The sequence below is a fragment of the Acanthochromis polyacanthus genome, chromosome 20 (genome assembly GCF_021347895.1).
Source record: "Acanthochromis polyacanthus isolate Apoly-LR-REF ecotype Palm Island chromosome 20, KAUST_Apoly_ChrSc, whole genome shotgun sequence".
NCBI classification, from domain to species: Eukaryota; Metazoa; Chordata; class Actinopteri; family Pomacentridae; genus Acanthochromis; species Acanthochromis polyacanthus.
Genome location: NC_067132.1, coordinates 24,568,005 through 24,588,569, shown reverse-complemented (window position 1 = coordinate 24,588,569; position 20,565 = coordinate 24,568,005). Strand labels below are relative to the sequence as shown.

At 41.7% G+C, this 20,565-nt stretch overlaps 1 protein-coding gene across 1 annotated transcript in view; it reads left to right on the top strand.

The window, feature by feature from the left end:
- Window positions 1-458: 458 nt before the first annotated feature.
- The window catches only part of LOC110950940 (F-box/LRR-repeat protein 7), a 30,586-nt gene continuing 10,479 nt past the window's right edge, over window positions 459-20,565 (top strand). Inside the window, exons 1-2 of the mRNA XM_022193809.2 lie at window positions 459-956; window positions 5,805-5,894. Coding sequence (XP_022049501.1) covers window positions 920-956; window positions 5,805-5,894 — 127 coding nt within the window. The 5' untranslated portion in view covers window positions 459-919. The remainder of the gene's footprint in view (window positions 957-5,804; window positions 5,895-20,565) is intronic.

The window sequence follows — 20,565 nt, the reverse complement described above, 5'->3', positions numbered from 1 at the left end:
TAAAAGAACTCCAAGGGGATATAGATCCACCATTAGTGCTGAAGATCTGTCTGCTGTGTGCATTTAGAAAGGAATTCAACATGTATTTAGAATATTAAGTCAACTGTCATCAGCAGACAACTGGTTTTGTCCTGCGCCTTTACTCCTGGATATCCAATGACCTGTATGGCTGCTATTCATAGAAACATTCCAACACGTGTGGTGAAACTGCTCTCTGCTTTCAGTGGGGGCAGAATCTATAATGTGTTGGTTAAGAATAAATCTGGACACCTAGAGAGGTATTAAGGATATATGTGGAGAGTTGTTGGAGAGGATTTGCATAAAAAAAGTGCATATCTCTCCAAAAATGCATTGTAATATGCTGTCATTTCAGTGTTTCTGAGCCACAATCTTGGTCAGTTTTATGCTAATCTGTTTTTTTTCTTCTTCTTCTTTTTTTTTTTTTTTTTTTTTTTTTAAATATCCACATCTCCCTCCCTGGTCTGCGGTCTCTTTAAATCCAGATCCAGTGGAGGAGAGCTGCGCGTCCTCACCAAGTTGTCTGGCCGCTATGATTGTCCGCACTCAGCCCTGATAAACAGCTGCTTACTATTTAGGCCACTTTCACACACACACGCACACAAAGTTTGGTCCAAAACTCCTCGAATTTGGATTGTGTGTGCATGTGTGTCTGTGTATTTTCGCGCACATTGCTCCGAGTGGATGTTCAGATATAGAAAAGTCTGCACCGCTGGAGTCTGGATTCGAGGTTTGCGTAATGCTCAGGCGTCCTCTGTTCAACATCTGGATTAACTATTTGGAGTCGGAGCTAGCGGCCCTGCACAAAACTCTGACTGTGTAGCGTCTCTTTATGGAAAGACTTGCCTTTTACCCTGGAATTTAACTTTTTTTTTGCGCAATAGATTATGTATTCCCAAAAATGGGTGCGAACAATGGAAAACAGTATGGAAGCGAGGGTAAGTGCCGCAATAATAACTTTATAACTCATTTTATTTGAATTCCACTTTGAAGTTCGTCTTTATTTCACCAACCTCTTCATCTCTCGTGCTAAAAAGTCGCTATTATGTTCCCGTTATCTGCGACTTTTCCTCCCCTTTAGTGTCCGAGTAAACTAAAAATAGTTTCTTGTATGTGTAGCTTCCTACACATCAGTTAGCTAGCTTCAAACTAGCTCCATTCCCTCCTAACTTATAGCTTTAATTGTCTAAAATTAACTGTTTTCTCCCTTTGTGTGGAGTTTAACTCATTCCAAACGTTATTTAACAGTCTATAAATCGTCCAGGATGTGTGTTTTTTAAGCTAACCGCTACTTTTGACTCATGTTTGCTCACTTTTTATACTTTTTAAAGATGTGCTACATTTATATTCTTCATGCGAGATGGAGGGTGACATCTGCTGGTGGTGCTTACACACTTTAAACTCTTTAAAAGTTGAAAGAAAACGTTATTAAATGCTGGTATTAAGACTGTTTCACCTCCTCTAAAGCTTACTGTCAATTTAGCTTCATTTAAAAGCATTTTACATGTTTTTTTAAATGTAAAAAGTGAAGTGGAGGCTCCATGTCTAGCACAGGTATTAGCTTGAAATGTAGCAGAAAAGAGTCAGTTTAAATAAAATGCCATAATCAGTCAACAGCAGCTGACTTAGCAGGGCAACAAGTTCATCAGACAACGCCTGGTAGCTTAATTTATGGCTGGTTTTGAGAGATAGTGTATTTGTGCAGGTTGTGCAGAGGTGGGTCAAAGGATGTGAGTGTTTGTGGGCACTCAGTCATTCTTATCTTGATAAGAGCCAATTCCAGAGATTTTTCCTCCACAGCCTGATGTGATTTGAAGTGGAAAGCACTTTTGTGGAACGCTCTATGATCTGTATGCATGAAAATATGCATTAGAGACCATGAAAAGACATAAATGTGCAAAATGCAGCAGTCACACATGTTGCAGCTTCTGTTGAAACAACTCTCTTTGTGCATGCACCGTAAAATCAATGGATTTCTGATGATTTCCTGCAGTTTTTAATTCCAATCTGTGCTTTTACGTAGCCCTCCTGCTGCTGGTTGTTAAAATGCTGCCTTTTTGGGTGGAGCTTCGGCTTCAGGGTTCTTAGAGGACAAGTAAACAAAATGCCAGATTCTTCTTGCACAGCATCAACTTTTTTGCAACACAACGTGCACCATGTTTAGCTTCAGCATCAATAATTAGGCAGAGTGTTGGCGTGTGGATGCACAAATGAGAGGCCGGCAGATAAGTTGTTTCACCCAACAGGAATGCAGCTCAAAGCCACTGAAATGCAACGTTGAATGTACCTTTTTATGACGTTCGGTAACAAAAAAATCAGAATCTGTTGACTCTCATACCACGATGCTGATAAAATCTCCAACATGTGGCATTAATGATCCTGGAAGCAGCTCAGCAGGACAGTTAAAGCCATAAGCAGCGGTTTGACTGCATTTTATTCCAAAATATTAACATTCGTGTTAGCACCTGTCTCATCCATCGCATGCATTTTTCATCTGAGGCCTAATCCTCAGCGTTACTTGTGCAGAAAACGTCGCAGACTCTCCCAAACACAGGATTTCGGCCTCCAGAGCAGAAGTGTTTGTATAAATAACATTCCAATGAGCTCTCTTCTTAAGTCAATAACTGCAGAAAAAAGGTTGGAACTCGTGATGTTAAAAATAACACGTGGACCAGCTCCACCTAGGAATTCAGCCTGTTAAGGTGAACATAATCTATCACAGGCTGCAGCAGCAAAACTGAATAACAACATTAAAGATTGTCTTAGCATGTAGTTAATGTCTGACAAACACAGGCACGACAGTCATAGGATTGAGCTTATTGATGATGATGGTGTCTCATTTCCCTTCATTAAGCTAATCTTATTTATGCTCAGGATGTATTTGATGAGTTTCCACCATTATTGGAGCTCAAACTTCTGGTTTAACTGCATTAAAAGTAGCATTATGTGCTTTCAGATGAATCACTTCACATACAAGATGCATCTTTAACTTTAAATCCATTTTAGCTCTGCACTCCTTTAACATAGTGGACAGTTTAAAAAGAACTCATCCCGCCTCTAGCTGGTGGCTAGTAGCACAGAAGAGGAGCAGGCAGCTTCAGCAGTCTGGTAAAGCCACTTCTGTCTTGCTCTAGACCCCAAGATCTTTTTTCTTTCATTTTTAAACCAATGCAGCCTCAAGGACATCGGTTCAGGCAATTTATCAGACGTCGCAGAGCTCCCTGTGGAGCCACAGAAGGCTTGATATGGCTTTGATGTGCAAAATCAATATGGAGTTCCCCTTTAAGATTTCAGCCCTGGTCCATTTGGTGACTCTAATGGCCACTGTTGGCTACTTTAAGCAACTTAGATACACACCAGAAGAGTAACTGGTGCATCCATTTACAGTACAGCCAAACAGACACGCATAGGTTTGTTTTTGATTGTTGTTTTGGGCCTATGTTGACAGCGACAATTCAAAAATATGGGATGAGAGAGTAAGGAAGCGCCAGAATGGTCACTGCTCAAGGCATAAGCACCTATAGGGTCTGCACCCTAACCACTTGCATTGTTTTAATAACAGTCAGCAACTGGTTATTTTTCCATCATACCATGAGCAACCATAATCTGATCACATGCTTCACATACATCAGCTTTAGCTATAGTAAAAAAGTAGACAAAAAGCAGAAATGATAGCATGATAGCGTCCAGTGCTAACAATAAAAAAGCATAGAATGGTGATGTACTTACAGGTGAAATTTGGACACATCTAGGTGTGTTTACAGGTCTCTCTCATGGACGTCAATTTGTATTAAGGCATTTGCATCTCCAGAAAAGGCTGCATAAAATACATCTGACGAATTTCCTCGAGTAATGTCAGCTGGGTCAGAAGACTAAAACTGGGGGAGTGGTGTTCAAAGTAGGGGGGCTTATAGACCTCTATAACTCTTCTTCTGCTTGAAGCTTGTGGCCAAGGATACATTAAAGCCGGGAGTATGCCCTTTGTGGATATATGCAGGAACACCTGAGGACACCATGGATGCATTGTTGTTCTAGATTTTTCTGCTTTCTAGTCTGCGTGGAGGATGTGGTGCATACTACTGCTGAATTTGCACATTATTGCCCTTGTAAATGTGATCAGCAGCAGATCCTTGCAGAAAGAATAGCTGCTACTTGCACGAAACTCCTCACTCCAACTGTCAGTGGTGGATTTGTCTGTAATGTAGGCACTGGATTCTGTCACAGATGACTAATGCATGGAATAAACAAGACAATATGTCTGCTTTTTGCTGCACTGATTCTCTTTTTGTTGAGCCCAACAGTGTTATCTGATACTGGGGCTGTTTTAACAGATATTACTATTAATGTTGATGCTGTTATACATGCAAATTACTGAATGTATAGCATGGCATTGAAGTTTTCATGTCTTGATAGAAAATTTTCACTAGTGTCTTTAATACAAGTGCAGAATTCTGCGGTCAATCAGACCACATCTGTTTTCAAGTGTGACTCCATGATTAATTACACACTGGTCGCAAATATGCAGCAGCCATCCACCAGCACATTATATAAGCATAAGACAGGAAGCAGGAGCTTTTCTGAAACTTGTTTTTCCACCAGAGACCGAAAACAATCGAACCCGCACACATCCACATGGGTCTGCAGCCCTGCAGAGTTCCTCACGCTGAGGGAAGGAATCCTGCAACCAGATAATATTAAAACACATTTGCCAGCCTTATGCTTTATGCTATGCTTAGATATCAGAAAAGTGCTCTCATGTTGACATCTGCAAGCGCTTCGTGAATATCTGAGTCATTTCTGAGGCCTGAAGGATCCTTAGCAGATGTGCCGGCTCAGTGATGTCACCGCAAAATGTCAGTCATACTCGTACCATATGAGCCGCATTGGTTTTCTATTATTTTAGATGTGTCTGTTCAGGTTGCGTTTCTTTTCTCAAGCTTTTGTATTTTCTGCCTATTTTGGGAACTGTCTGGTCCGATTAGGTGGCTGCCCTTGATGTGCATGTGGGCGTGACTGTTTGGGAATACCTCTCCGGCCTGTCGTGCTGGGTGAAAGGCGCATACTCACTCTCAGGAAAGCCACAAAGCTGCATTTATGATCTGACAGAGGAATGAAATGCCATAAACAACTTCTCCACAGGAAGCCTGCAGTCACCATGGCAGTCAAGCCTGTTGTACTCTGGCAGCAGAGAGGCACACATTTAAAAAGAGAGACGTCTTTGAGTTTCAGCCCTCCTGTTTGACTTACTACAAATTAAAATCCCAAATCCAATAATGCAAGCAGCTTATAAATGAAGTACAAACTCTTTGACCCAAGAAGCACGCCTCTGAGGTTATTAAGCACTTGTATGTTACTCAGGGGTGCTTCCTTGCTCTTCTTCAGTGGAAGTGAAGGCTGAAAGGGTATTTCAGGAGACTTTATTCCACTTCCAAATATCAAAAACGGACACTAACTCAAACAAAGCAGCAGAGACTTTGTGCATGTGCCAAGGCTAACCATTCATCCAAACCTGAGGAACATAAAAGTCATGAAAGCAGTGAGTGATGGGCTTCATATTTCCTTGCATGTCTTCCCTCCTTACCGTATTAAATACATCATCACAGTGTGATCCCACCTCATCTCTGACAGGCCCTCTTCAGGGATTAAGCCTAAAAATGTTAGCTTTTTAAAGGCTGCAGGGTAAAAAAAAAAAAAAAAAAAGACGTCATTTTAATAAATTAAAAGGAACTCTGTCAGCTGAGCCTTGCTCTGTTATGTCCAAGCACTTTTGTTTTTCTTCCCTGCAGGTAAAGGGAGCTCAAGCATCTCCTCTGACATAAGTTCGAGCACAGATCACACACCAACTAAAGCTCCAAAGAATGTGGCTACCACCGAAGGTAAGGCATCTGGTGCTCATTAACCAAACTCCCCTCCCTTCTTCTTCTTTCCCTCTTCTTCTCCTCATTTCTCCTCATCCACTCTCTTTGCTGCCTATTTTTGGTAGAGAAACCTGTGTGTTCCTGGGATAACCTTAAATTGAAAACAAACTCACGGCTCTCATCAGAACCCAGAAAACCAAAGGCATTTCTTGAGCTTTGTTTTAGAAGACGGGGGGTGGGGGGTAAAAAAAAAACACACTTCTGGCTTCTCATTGTGGAAGAATGCTTATCTAAACTGTGGTCGTATCAGGCTCAAAGCGTTGCCAGAGAGGGAGGGAGGTGCGTTCGCTCGGGAGAGGAGGGCGAGAGGGATTTTGTTGGAGGCGAGGAAGTTGTGGGGAGTGAAAACGGGGCAGGAGAGCTTCACCTTCTGCTCAGACGCCGTCGTTACTGCTTCTCCATGCAGCTCTCTGGCTCCCTCTCGCCTCCTCGGCCTTCTGGCTACCCAGGCAGCCTTCCAGCCCTGGCAGAGTTACTGCAGGGAACTCTTTGTCAGGAGTGTATGTGTTGCAAATGTAAACTGTATGCTCACTGTAATGGTTCAGAAATACTTTGCAGCTGTCAGATGGCTTTTGAAGCCTCCTGTCAACAGCTGCCTCTAATGCGGATCGGTCTGATACAGTTTGAACAATTTGTCAGTCAAAGCAGCAGTTTTTTGTTACAGAGGAACAGAACATAACACAAAAAAATGTATTTTCATGTCGACTAGCGTTATGGTTCAAAAGTACTGTAATATAGATGCTGTGATCTCAGTGTCTTGAAAAAGCCTTTGAGCTTTTCTGCACTCTAAAAATATGTGGATTTACATTTTGAAGAATTTCTGCCCACATGATCTCAACCCGACCGATCAATTTCATTTTCATGTCAATTTATATGTCTTCGAGAGAGTTATATATCTGCAGAAATTCTATATTTAAACCTGAACCAGTTGGATTTATTTGGTGGGGGGGGCCACGCTGAAAACATGACATCACCATAGTATCAGCTTATAAATCTGATACGGTCAATGTGTTAGTGATCGGTTGTGTAAATAGACCCTTCATTTGGAGTTTTGACTCACTTTTTAGCTCTTTATTTGGTCTCAACCAACTCCTGAGGGGAAATATTTGGCTTTTTACCCGCTAAACGCTCCGCTGCCATCTGGAAATAAGGTCGAAGAGAGCTGCGAGTGTGAACCAGCAGTTAAGTTTTTGTGGGTTAAACCATAACAAGGAGCTTGAAGATGGTAAATCGCTCCACAGAGCTGAGCGAAAACTGCAAATTGGGTGATGATTCTTTCTTTTCGCACTTCACATAGCCAGACACTGGTATAGTGGACAGTAACCTTTCAGCACCTCGTCCTATTATCTCCTATGTGTAAAATCACGATGATATATAGTTAGCTATGGCTCATTTACAGCACATCTCAACCTGATTTACAGATTAGAGGAATGTGTTAGACTTCTACTGGGCAGGAAGGATATGAGTCAGGCAGTAAAAATGAAATCCTAAACCCTAGTGAAGTAATCACTGACTCACTATTTATGATTTTTTTTAATCAAAAACCTTATCAAAAGCTGCCACAGATACATTGCGGTGGTCTCTGTCTCAGTTTCTCTGGGTTGACCAGTGATCCGCTGACTCCTTTGCATGCTCACACTCGCATACATACACCCCGTTCCTCTCCTGCATTGTCATCACCAATCTTAAATTTGCTCTGGCACGGTAAATGTAGTATTCTTGTGGTTCGGCGCTGTCCACAAGAAAACAAATAGCAGCTACAGCCTGTGTTTATAGACGTCACTCAGCTGAAAGTTTCAAGGTGTTTCTCGGACAGAAGGCGTGGACGGACGGAAAGCATCAGACCAACTTGTCACGAGACAGCACGGCTTCACATAAGATATGCGCCAGTTAGTTTGTTTCAGTGAGGTTAATGCGCTGATTAACCTAAATACAGAGTCAGATGTATGTGTGCTTTGAGTCGAGGCGGATTACTCATGCGCTGGAACTGCTGACTCACTTGGATCCGTCCGCTGTGGAGCCTCTGGAAGTAAATCCGGGCTATTTTGGGGAAATTGATAATTGTCCTGAATGTGTCTTCTTGGAGCGCAACCTGTGCAGATAGAAATATATAGACAGAGTATAGGCCATAGTCAGTGGCTTCCAGACCATAATTCCCCCCCTGTGTTATGACTGAAATTGTTATTTTTTTCTCCATGCTAAGTGGGAGTAATTACATGGTCTGGAACCGCCACAGCCACAGTCAAATCCCCCCTCCTTAGAAAGACACACACATGCATGCACACACACAAAGACGCACACATGCAGACCTGCACACAGTGGCAGATCACACAGGCCTTGCCCACCTAGTCCTGTGGTCCACTAAACTAATCAGGAAGCAGTCTGGCCTGTTTCCACACCACACACTGGGAGTATTCATATTGAGGCCTGCAGTGTCCCCGTGCTGCTGGAGGGTCACTGCTGTTTGTTAGTTCTGATCTCAGCCACTGTATCAAACATCAGAACGTAACAAGATTTACTCTGGTAATATGAACACAAAAGAAAAACATCAGTTGTACCGCAACATTCAAACTTTCTTTAATTGTTGCGCAGCTAGCAGTTAGATCATGTTTGCTTAGAGGAAACCGACCAATTGAAATGTTTTAAATGTGAAAATCCAACCCAGGGTAAGCAAGTTACTGCACTGAAGCAAACAGAATTAAAGTCATTTACTGCAACAGAGAGGTTGCACAATGAACAAAGACACTATTTTTTATTACGGACTGCAATGTCCACATTGTAAATATATTGTAAAGGTATGCAACTTTATTCTAAATAAATGCATTCGAATAGACGCAGGCATGTTGATGTGGTTGAAACTGGTATTGTTGAATTAAAAACAAAAAGCAGTGCAGTGCAGGAAATTGTGCACAGGTAAACTGTTAACTAGCTGTAAAATTTTTAAATCGTAAATTCTTTTTTAGTATAAATAGAATCAGACAGCTGAATTTTGTGTAAAGGAAAGCATGATGTGATCACTATGATTCCACTTAAAGCTGCTGTTTAACTGAACAGAGTCTGCATGTTACAACATAATAGTTGATTCTGAAATACAGTAAGAGTATTGACCAGCCAACAAGTCACTAATCTGACTCAATAATGTTACTTAAGCAACAAAATCTACTTAGCAAACTCTAATCTAATGTCAGTTACTCAAAGCAACATAGTGGACATACGGGACCAAGTAAGATTACGCTGACAAAATTCCCAGGAAGTGCATTCACATATGCACGCTTTCCACCTTCTACTGCACTAAAAATGAATTTGTTCTTATGCTACAATCAATCCACAACACATTTACGCTACAAATAAGCTAAATGTAACTGTCACACTAAAGCGAGCATGCATAAACAGTAGCTAGAGCGACTTATGTGCGGCTTATGTTGTCAACCGATTAGGATATTTTAATGACTGGTGCCAATATTGAGCAATCAGAATGGCTGATGGTTCATAGATAATGTTAATATCATGTTGTTGTTTTTTTCATTTTTGCATCCCATAAAATACAACAACTGTATAATAATTCCAAATGAGACACAAAATTACTGAACCTAAATATAGGCTTGCTTTAGCAGATTGGTATTGTTTACATTGCACTTGTTTTATATTTTGAAAAACTGCATCAGCTGAATAAATGTTGACATGTAATCAAAGCATAAAGTTATTAATGAAAAATTAAGTGAAATTGTGGCTGCATAACATGGAAAGTGACTGTTTAGCTGCATTAGCTAGCTAGCTCCAGTACTGACATTGATCGACAGTAATCTACAAATACAAATGATCTCAAAATAGCATTTAATTAGCCTGATTATTTGGCCGAGTGATTAATCAATCTATCTTTAAGTATCTGTCAGGGAAACAACCACTAAGTAGGTCGCTAATATGAGCTTTTTGGTCAGAACACTTGTTTTTACATAAATGTTGCCTTAACCATCTAGTTTCCCAAATGTTAGCTTGATGTTAGCACCACGTAAAGTTAGCTTTACTGTAAACGGCAAATAATTTTCTTATTATTTCACGGTGGCTGTATTAAATGTATTTGTAAGATTACAAATGCTTATTGTGGTGCAGTTTGTCTTTAAAGGCCCTGTGTGAAGGATCCAAACCAGAGACTCTGAATGGCTGGAGACTGCACCAGCATTCACCAGGACTGAATCTGTTTCCTGTAAACAAAAACCAGTATCATCACAAGAATTGCAAAGATCTCATAATCACCTCAAAACTCAATAAAACCCATAATAGTGAATTATGGTCCAGCCTTAATATCAGATGGAAAGTAGACCGTTGCCTGTCTTCTTTCACTGATCCATCATGTGTGCCCACAAAATCAACATGAGGAAGTTAGAATCATTCTCCTCCTGAGAACAGACCGAGGTGGGCAGTCGTCTGGCAAGATTTTGCGACTTGTCTCTGTTTTCAGTTATTATTTAGACAAGTTTGTGGTGGCCTGACCCAGCTGAGTCGCTTATTAGCTGCAGACTGAAAGGCACAGTCCAGGACAGTAAATCCTTCCTGTGGGATGAAATTGAGTATCTCCCAGCAGGGGTTACGCTGTGACCCTGTCTGGGCCTCAAGGGTTTGCTTTGGCACAGCAGAGCTCTGGGTGCTTTAGGAATGCAGCTCAGACGTAGTAGAAACTAAGCCGACAACACCCCGAGATGTTGGGCCTGTGTGTTGTGACTCTGTTTTGATCCTGTCGTATCAGCTGGAGCCAAAGCCTCAACCGCTGAGGTAACACAGATTCACAAGAGAGCCGATCTCATCGGAGCAGCCATGCTTTGGGGTCAGTTCCTTCACCCGTTTATAATGGCACCAGGAAGGTGGCTCAGACACAGGAGAACGGTGGGAACAATGAACATGCCGACTTCCTGCCTGTCTGCCAAGGACCAAAGCAACAGTGATAACAGTGATGAGGAAAAGCCTAATCTGCCCTTCCAAACCGCTTCCAGCACCGTAGTACAAGGCTGCACTGTAAACACGGCATGATTTATATGCAGCTCTCTATATGCTTATCAAAAGCAGTGTGTAATTTAGATTGTAGTTCTACTTCCTGCATGAGGTCGGCATAGCCTACCTATAGGAGTCAATGCCAAAATAACACTAGCAAAGATTGGTTGGGGCTCTGTGTGGCTCTATACATCCATCAGGCAAGTCATGGCAGGAATTTAAGTTGCTACTCCCATCAAAATGTACACATTTTCTGGAAATCAGCAAATGTTTCCATTGGATACCATTGAGAAAACCTGATAACAGCTCGCTTTTATTGCTACTTTTTTGTGTCAAAATAATGTTTTTAGTGATTTGATTTGATATACTTTTTGGGGCTTTCAGACATTAATGCAACAGTGGCACCAGTGCACTCTAAAGCCCATTATTTCCAATGGCTTTTACTGCACAACTGTTTATTGCTGCATTAAGTAAAGTACATGAGCAGTGTGTTGCTCTGCAAGCTCATGTGGGCGTAGCTGCGCTCTGTGAAGAATACAGTATGGCCAACAGAAATAAAGCATCAAGCCAGGAACTTGTGCATGTCAAGTTTGCCTTTATTTGAGCCCTGAAGAAGAAAGCCCTACCTCCCTATCATTTTGCACTGTTTTCAGACATTTTATTGCTCATTTACAGCACTTTGAATCACTTTTGTGTATGAAATGTGCTATACAAAAACAGTTGTGTTGTTTTTCTACCTTGGGAGCCTGTTTCTATCTAAATAGGTGTGTTTGCTCTGCGCACTGAACCCAGCAGTGAGCACAGTGCTTGTTTATCTGTTTGAATGTCATATTCATGCATCACTTTTTACTTTTTCTGCATTGATTTATGGTGGAAATATCTGTATTTGTGTAAAAGAAAACACAAAATGGAGGAACTGACATTTCAAAAATGAAATGGAATATAATACAGTAAGGCTGTCATGCATTCTGTTTTACTTTCAAATATAGCAGCTTTTTTCATCTAGTATTATCCCTGCTGACAGCTTTGCTTCTTTTATGCTTTTACTGGTGGGGACAAATGCAGCTAATTTAATCTAAGTCCCTCCCAAAATCTGCCCTTGTCTTCACCCAACGGTGCAGCCTTACATCACTGCAGCAAGACGAGAAGAGAGCCAATCACCTAGAGTTTGTTTTAAAAACTAAAAACCACCATTGAATCTATGGGAGATGAAAGCTTTAATGGAAATTTCATCTGCCTACCCTTTTCCATCACTGGTGTGTCGTCCAATATTACTGATAGTCACATGCTCCAATAAAATAATACACACTCCACATATTCCCACATCGCTGTCTTGCAGGCACTGCGAGGGTCAGATGTGCAGTCTAAACAGCCCCGCTCAGAAAACTCCTGTCTCCAGCATGTTAATATTCTTTGCCTTCCCAGGGGCAACAAATCCCTCACACTTCATCTGTAAACTGCTCACACGCCGATGGCCCATTCACTTGTGTTTACTCAGCCAGATATATAGTGTTTCACTGTTGATTTTTGCTGTGCCGGAGACGTCTGCATGTGTCATTGCCTTTGGGACATTTTTTAACCGCGGAGGGAAGATTTAAGTTGTTATCCTCCACTTGAGTTGCGATTGTAACTTTTTATCTCTCGAAACTGAGTGCTGCGTTCATTCTCGCAGCTCTTTGGTTGTGTTCTCAAACAGAAAGAGAAGTTTGTTTTGATGATAAAGTGTCCGTTTTTGCGTAGAGATTTTATGGAGATCACTTTCAATTCACACACAGAAATTCACAAGAACTTTCTGCCACGTTTCACAGGTTTTATTTGACGCAAAGCAGCAGCAGTTTACAGCGATCGCAAGAAGAAATATCACTGATTTCCTTCCAAACCCTTCCTTCATTGGAGATGTGAAGACAAAACACAGGGAGGATAAGAATGCCAATGCTGTTTTCCCCAGATTTTCTCCATCAGCTGTCCTCGCTCCTCCCCTTTCCTTTCCATCGCTCCTAGAGGCAGGAAATCTGAGCGAAGAAGCACAGAACGAGGCGGCGAAAGAGAAAAGAAAAACAAGTGAAAGCAGTTTACCGAAGAAGAAGAAGTAGGAGGAGGAGGAGGGGAAGGAAAAGGTAGTTCAGTGAGCACAACTCTCCATCTCATAACTCTTCTCTGATTACTGCTCGGTCTTCTCATTCTCCATGCAGAGGGAGGAACTGTTGGCCTTGTTGTTTCGAATGCGTTTGCCATTTTCTTCAACGGGGTCACGTTTTTTTTTTTTTTCGGGTCTACTACAAGAGCCCGCTTGACAGGAGTTGGGAAAGACGCCACCTGGCTGAAAGGCTTGCTTCCTGTCGGATTTTGGCTCGCGAGTGATGTTTTTACTGCGATCCACCTGGGTCTTTGGGCTTTTATGTGGCAATATGACCTCAGTTGTGGACCAGCTGAACTGACACATTCGACTTCCCCTCCCCTCTTTTCATGCTGTGGTTTGTTTCATTACGTAAGCAGGGAAGTGTCAGTTGTGGCTGAAGCTGCAATGGTACAAAAATGAGAGGAACATTTCTCTCCAGACAGTGTTCTCCGAGGAGTCTTGGTTGGATAAATTATGTTTTATATAACCACAATTTAAAGGAAACCGCAGAAAAAACACATAAATGCCTTATTTTATTTGAAGAAATGATGTTTGCAAATAACAGATGGCTCTGTCATACACAGCAAAATGATAGCTGAAAATATAATAATTAGTTTTGGTTGTCAAAACTTCGGCATTTGTGACTCAACTACAACCATAGTCCTAATCTGAAGCCTTGAATGAAACTTGTTAATGGGGAAAATGCTGAAAAATACAAATTTGAGATTTTCGAGGCCTGGTTACACTTGGAAAGACATTGCAAAATGTATCTATAAACATTAAACATGTCAAAATGCCTGCCAGAAACACACTCACGCTTAGATTTTCATGTTTATCCCAGTTTATCCCTTCTAAAAAAGTTATTTAAGATGGAAACAAGTTACTTAATTGAGCTTATTTGTCAATGGGACAATCAGTTGGCACAGGCTGTTCTACAAATGATCTATATAATATTGACTCCTGTTAGTTATTGCTTTTTTTGTGGAGCAATTTACTATACACACTCACAAAGAAGGTTAAATAAACCTGGATGGTGACGTGGTGCTAGTAAGCTACAATAGCCTCCTATGTTTAGGTATCTCCAAGTCTCTGTTCCTGCAGAGGTCAACCCTGTCAAGATGTGTTATGGATTGATATGAAAAGGTTTTTCTTTCTTGGACAAAAACCAGGTCACAGCTCACCCTGCTCATCAGGTAGATCAGCTGCACCTGTGCAGTAGAGCTCAGCTGTGGGCTGTTGGTGATCAGCCTGCCTGGGAGATTATATGAAGAGAGGGTTTTGGCTCTCGCGTCACATGGTGAGGGTGGTTCAGAAGGTTCAGCACCATCAGCTGGCTTTCTTTGGGAACTTGAGTGTCTGAATGAATGTGGCTTTGGCAAGGTTGAAAAACTTAGAGTTCAGTTTGAAATAGGATAAAAGCTGAAAACGCCACCAAGGTTAGAAAGAGCCTAGGACCCCCCCCCCCCCCCCCCCCCGCGCTGCCTAAAATGTTTAAAAAGTGCTGTCTCCACACCTAATGCTAATGCTGCTGATTGCTGATGTCTGTGAGCCATTCAGGATCATGCAGATAAAACAATTCATGCAATAAAAGCCACTAAAGTCCACACAGCAGGTTAGCGTGGGGAAAAAAAAGCATGCATTTGTCCATAAAACCAACCCTGTCACACGAGAATGAAGGTGTTCTTTGCTTTTCTTTTTTTCAAACAACCTCTTCCAAAACTAGTGACTCCCACATTAGTTGTGTTTTGGGTGCATTTTAGTTGTTCTGTCCTTTTGATTAATTCGGTTTGAAGTAGTTGGGACAAATCTCACTATCCCCTTTCTGAAAGGTTGTTGCTAGAGGTACGTACCCGTAGCCTGTGGCCTACGGACACGGCACTTTCCATTTGCCAATCAGATACGCGAGATCTGGTCACGTGACTCCCGGTAGACACTAGAGGTACGGACCCGTAGCATCAGTACTACAGGTACAGACCCTAACCTTAACCTTTGCTTACCTTTCAACAGTTTGCAGTGGTTAGCAGCTTCTTGGCTTGCAAGACTCTCATACGGGTCTGTATCTGTCGGCAAATGGAAAGTCCCGTATCCGTAGGCCACAGGCTACGGGTATGGGTCCGTATCTGTAGACACTACCTTTCAGAAATGAAGACCCATTTTTATTTTGATTGTGCAGTTTTTGTTAGTTTCCCCATTTATAACCTTAGATGTCTTGCATTGTGTTCTAGGAGGAGGAAACTTAACAGAGGGCTTTTTATACAAGGGAAAATATCGTGCCTGGACTTTCTTTGCCATGATTCAATTGGGATGAATTGACTCTTCCACAAAATTTGACCAGTATAAATGCAGACCTAACGAGGACAAGCAAAGCTCATTTCAGACATGTAGTAATTTCCATTAGTCCAACAGCTTCTGAAAGTTTCAGCTTGATGTCTGAATGAGAATCCTGGTAACTTTTCTGACTGCAGTCATACTAGCTTGAACCTTTGCGTATCAGTTTCAACATGGATCTAAAACCACCCATCCACATGTGCCTGTCTGTTAATGCAACTGCATGCACACAATTAAGATGCAAAACATTATTTGTAGCTGGGAATGTGATCATTGAGGAAATTGTGCTGTAAAAGCTGCATCCTAATCCCACTGGAAGCCCTGCACGTCACTCGATCCACTTTTCAATCTTGCGCATATATTTTTAATTACCCCCTGGGAACAAATAAAGTTTCTGAATCTGAATGACAAATATTGCATCTAAATTTTCCGTCACTGTCGTCTGTTTGGAACATTAAAAGCAGCCTGTATCTGAATGACTGAATGCTATCACCTTAACAGACTGATGAAGCTAGCAATGTTCCTTATTCCATGTTGGTAAAGGGCTAAAAAAAAAAAAAATTCATTCTTTCTTAGGGGATCATCGTGTGCTAAAAGTATAGTGGGACATTTTGGGAGATATGCTTTCTTGCCTTCTTGCTCAAAATTAGTAGTTTGCAATCATCTGCATGCTAGTTAAATTACACCAAACATGCTGAAAGTTTCGCATAAAGACTGCAGCATGTTGAAACCTCCATCCTTGTACTAGTTTTTGGTTTTTACAGGTGACTTTCCTCAGTCTTGTCCACACACTAATGTAGATATTTTGCAAAACAAGCATCTTCCCTTCTATGAAACTTTAACATCATGCAGTTGGTGTTTTAAGTCGCTCACAATGTGATTTTTATTTTTTCCATATGCTTTACATGTACCTGTGTAGACAAACACAAACAGTGATGTTACAATTCAGTTTGTGCATTTTGTTGCCTTTTAAAGCTGACGAACATTGCCAACTCACTAAAAATACCTCTTTTCCTCGAGGTGGCTGCATTCGTACATAAGCATTAATATATATCCAGTGCGTAGCTGCAGCCGTATTTAAGGTAGTTTTTATGAAACATTTTTTCTCACTAAACTCATTTCTACCAGATGAGTCAAAATACCCTCTTTCTGGAGTTGAAGTGAACTTTGTCAGGCGCTTATAACCGCAGAAGTCCCAGCACTTCCCTTGTTCTGTTGCTTTAACCACATGAGATCATTACATTTGCTCCTCATCACAGCCGAATGAAAAGTTTGGGCCTGCGTTCACTTTTCCATTCCTGTCTGATGTGCAGTTGTGTAGCCACGTTACCCTCCTCAGTCATTTAACATGACTGTCACTCCACACTCTCGCCCTCCACGCACAACACTGCCAAAAAGGATAAACTGTACAGAAAGGCCAGTCTTGCACACGACTCCTCAAACTCGGTCACCCCATCTTTGACATCCTGATTTAACAACCTGTAAAATAAAAACAACAGAAAAAAAAAAACATGACATCATCTTGAATTTCAATCATTTGCCAAAGGCCAGATCAGCTCTGCGTGACGCCAAATTACTTTTGGAGTCCAAACTGTCATCTATATTCTGGAAAATTTGTGCTGTCATGAACACACAAACACAAAAGCTCATTTCTGAAGGAGCGAGTTCGCCTTTAAAAAATTTTGGCTTTAGGATATCTCCGCGTCTGCTGTCCTCCTCAGCGGAGGATTTATAAAGTGACGAGAGCGGAGCATGAAGGGCTTTAATAGGAGGAAAACTCCCTCGAGGAAATTAGTCGCATTGTGAGGGGGGGACGTGTTACAGCTCCTGGCCTGTGTGTGCAGCCAAATCTGTTGCAACGCGAGCTTCAAAAAAATGAATCTTGAGACTGAGTGAGTGTGAGAATAGCTGCAGAAGTCGAGGAGTGATGGGGGATGTGTGGAGTGAAGGAGTCTATTTCCTGTCCAAGTGTGCACATTGTGAAGGAACCGGCAGGCCCTATTGTCTTTCAGGTCGTGCGGTGACGTAACACCTTCCTGTAGTGAAGGCTTTGCTGATAGCCCAGCCGCCCCACTGTACAGTAATATCAACTTCCATGTATTCAATAAAACCTGAGATCGACCCAGATGTTTTTATCCCGGCAGTTCCCCCTCTCAGTCGGATATTTCCCTTCAAAAACTGGAGCACGTAACCGTTTAGTGCTGATAAATCAATTGTGCTTTTGATTTAGTTTCAGTCAGGTCCCTGCTGCCTGGTTGTTGTTTCTTTTTTTATTAGCTGATGCTTCTTTTCAACTAAATTTGGATGCGATTTCCTGATTTATGGATAGAAAATGAGCATCTCTGATTCCCTCACACTCTTGGCAGCAAGGATTGCAGAGCAGGAACATGTCACGGGGCTAATGGCATTGAGGTAATGGATTGGTCTGTTCTGCCAGATGCAGCGGTAATAATCCTGCGAGCCCCAGACGGGGTCTTAGCAGAGCTTCACGGCACTGCAAGATCCTGAGTAGAATCCCTATAGCTTTAGTTTATGACCAGACTGCGTCAAAGTCTGGATTGACCCTGCCTGTGCACTTGTCTCTGTCTCTGGTAAAGTCTGCAGGCTCTTTTGCCAATTTATCTTCCCTCTTTCTTCCCTCCTGCCCCTATTTTCTCCTTCAAATGATTCCCTTAAGTCTGTTTTTGTGCTACTTTTTTTTTTCCCCTCGAACTTCATCAGGATTTTGTCATTAAGACGACATCACTGCCAATATCCAGCTGCACCTCTTCATCACTCGGGCATCTTGTCTTTGCCGTGATCACTCCCATTGATTTACATTGAACTTCTGGTATCAAAGCACGATCCAGATGTGCTTCAGAAGTAAGGCTAAGTCGATGTTAATGGGATCCTGCTGCGGCACTGCTGTGGATCAGCTCAGATTTGGGTATTAGTGGCAAAATGATTTCAGCCAAGTATGCCTTGCTGTGGCTATATGTGCATTCAGAATGCATGAGTTTCTCTTTCATTTCACCACTACTCAGTTGCTCTTTGTCCAGAGTAATGAACAGATGTTCCAGTGTTCTCCTCTGATTTCCTAAACCAAACTGAATCCTCCACCATCTGCACTTGCAGAGCCTTCAAGAGAACTTTAACAGCTGCATTGTATTTGTTCTGTTAATGATAGGTTTGCAGTGATGCAGAGATATAAAACACGACACCGCTGGTTAACTCAAAGGTTTTTGCAGCAACTGGAAATTACAGGAAAGGTTCTTCTTTCATGCCAAGAGTTTGGAGTTGCAAGTAAACTCTTTGAACATTCCTAACTGAAGATCTAGTGACTAGCTTTTACTAGAGGCTGTCTTTTGTATCAAATGAGCAGTGTTCTTGTTATCATATGAGCTCAGCAGCTGTTATAATTTCATCCACAACACTGTTAGAACTTCTCATCCCTCTGTTGGCTTTACAAGTTACGCATAAAGTTCATTTCTGACCCTGGGAATGAAAGACTGACAAAACAATTCCACCTCTTGGTCCACTTGTGTTGAAAGCTCCAGGCTAACTCAAAGTTAGTAATTGAACCTTGAGCTGTGACTGTTATAGAAAACTGCTAATTAAGTCCAGAATGAACTTTTGTTAAGTTGACAACCAAGATATATGAGAGTTGGTGTCAGAATAAATTTAACTTCTAGGAAATGGATAGTTTGACCCTGACAGTAGTTGTACTAGAAGAAGATTTGGGAGGTACATGTGGTTTAAGGTTCAAAATGTAAAGACTCCAAAGCGAGAGTGCTTCTGAGGCATGACAATGTACACTGACAGTCAATAGAAACTTTGAGGTAGAAATGTACGCAGAATTCTGCTTGTAAGGGGGGTGTAATTATTCATTGTGGATTTACTGATGATCTAGTGCCCTGGTAGTTGAGATAATGATGAGTTGTCATTTTGTCATGATTCATTGCACATGGGTTGGTCACTTTGCAAAAGTGAACCAAATACACACCAAGCAATACTCAGTGAGTATCTGCACAATTTGAGAATGGGTTTTGAAGGCCTATATAAAGGCCCAAAAAAGGCCACCATTGTTAGTCCAGTGAACAGCATCGTGCCGTGTCTATCACATGAACAACGTCTCCGGGCACTGGGTATGGTGGCGGCCGGTTTGAGCTACAGTGATGTAGCCAGGCGTATGGGCTGTTCCCAACCCACAATCAGAAGAATCCAAAGCATGCGCCGACGGATTGCTGCCTGCATCGAAGCAAATGGAGGCCATACTCGGGATTGACTGTTGTGACTTTGTGTTTGGCAGGTGCCGTTTTCTTTTGTGAAATTCTTTATTTTGAAATCATTCTTGAAACTTTAGATTTTTGTTTCTGTATGCCAATATGCTAAACAAATGATTCATATGAAGAAAATCCAGTTTCGGGCTTCAAAATAAAAAATTATGTTGAAAAATATGGTCTCAAAGTTTTTAATGACTGTCAGTGTAGTTTGGGCTTCATGTACATTTTCTAATTTGTTTTTAAGACTTGCATTGGAAAATATACTGTTAGAATTCAGCTCAGAGGACCCAAATGTGCAACACAGGAGGCCGGTGAAAACAACAAGCAGCAAGCTTAACTTGCTACAAGCTGGTTAACAGACAAAAATCAGGCAAGCAAACAAACACGGGGAGCAGGGAAATGAAGATCATAAAACAAAACAAGACAGGAGCTGAGGAACAGATTGCTGGAGAGCTTTGGCACAAAGCAGCACAGACAATCTGGCAAATGAATATGTGAGAGGCTGGAGGAATATATTTACTGAGGGATTGACATGCTGAGAGGAAAGAGGGAAGGCGAGTGGAGAAGTGGGAACAGGTGAGGTGGGCGTGGCAGGCAGCAGACTATGCACTGAGGGACCTCTGGTGGGTGGAAAGTGTGATACAGGGAGTAAAGCCATGACAAAAATCCAAACTGAAGTGCATTGTAAGAAAGAAATGGCCCATTACATTGGAGGCAAAACCCCAAAATGGACTCTCCAGATGCTACGGGAGCAATTTCTTTTAATTCCAAAATGTAGCGACATGTGAAAAATGTCCAGAAGAAAAAGACGGAAGCATGTAGACATGACATCATGAGATCTTTAGTAACCGACCGAACAGAATCCACGCTCGATGGGGAAAACCTAGCACCTGGACTTCCTTAAAGTCGTCCAGGTGCTAACTTTCCAAAACCC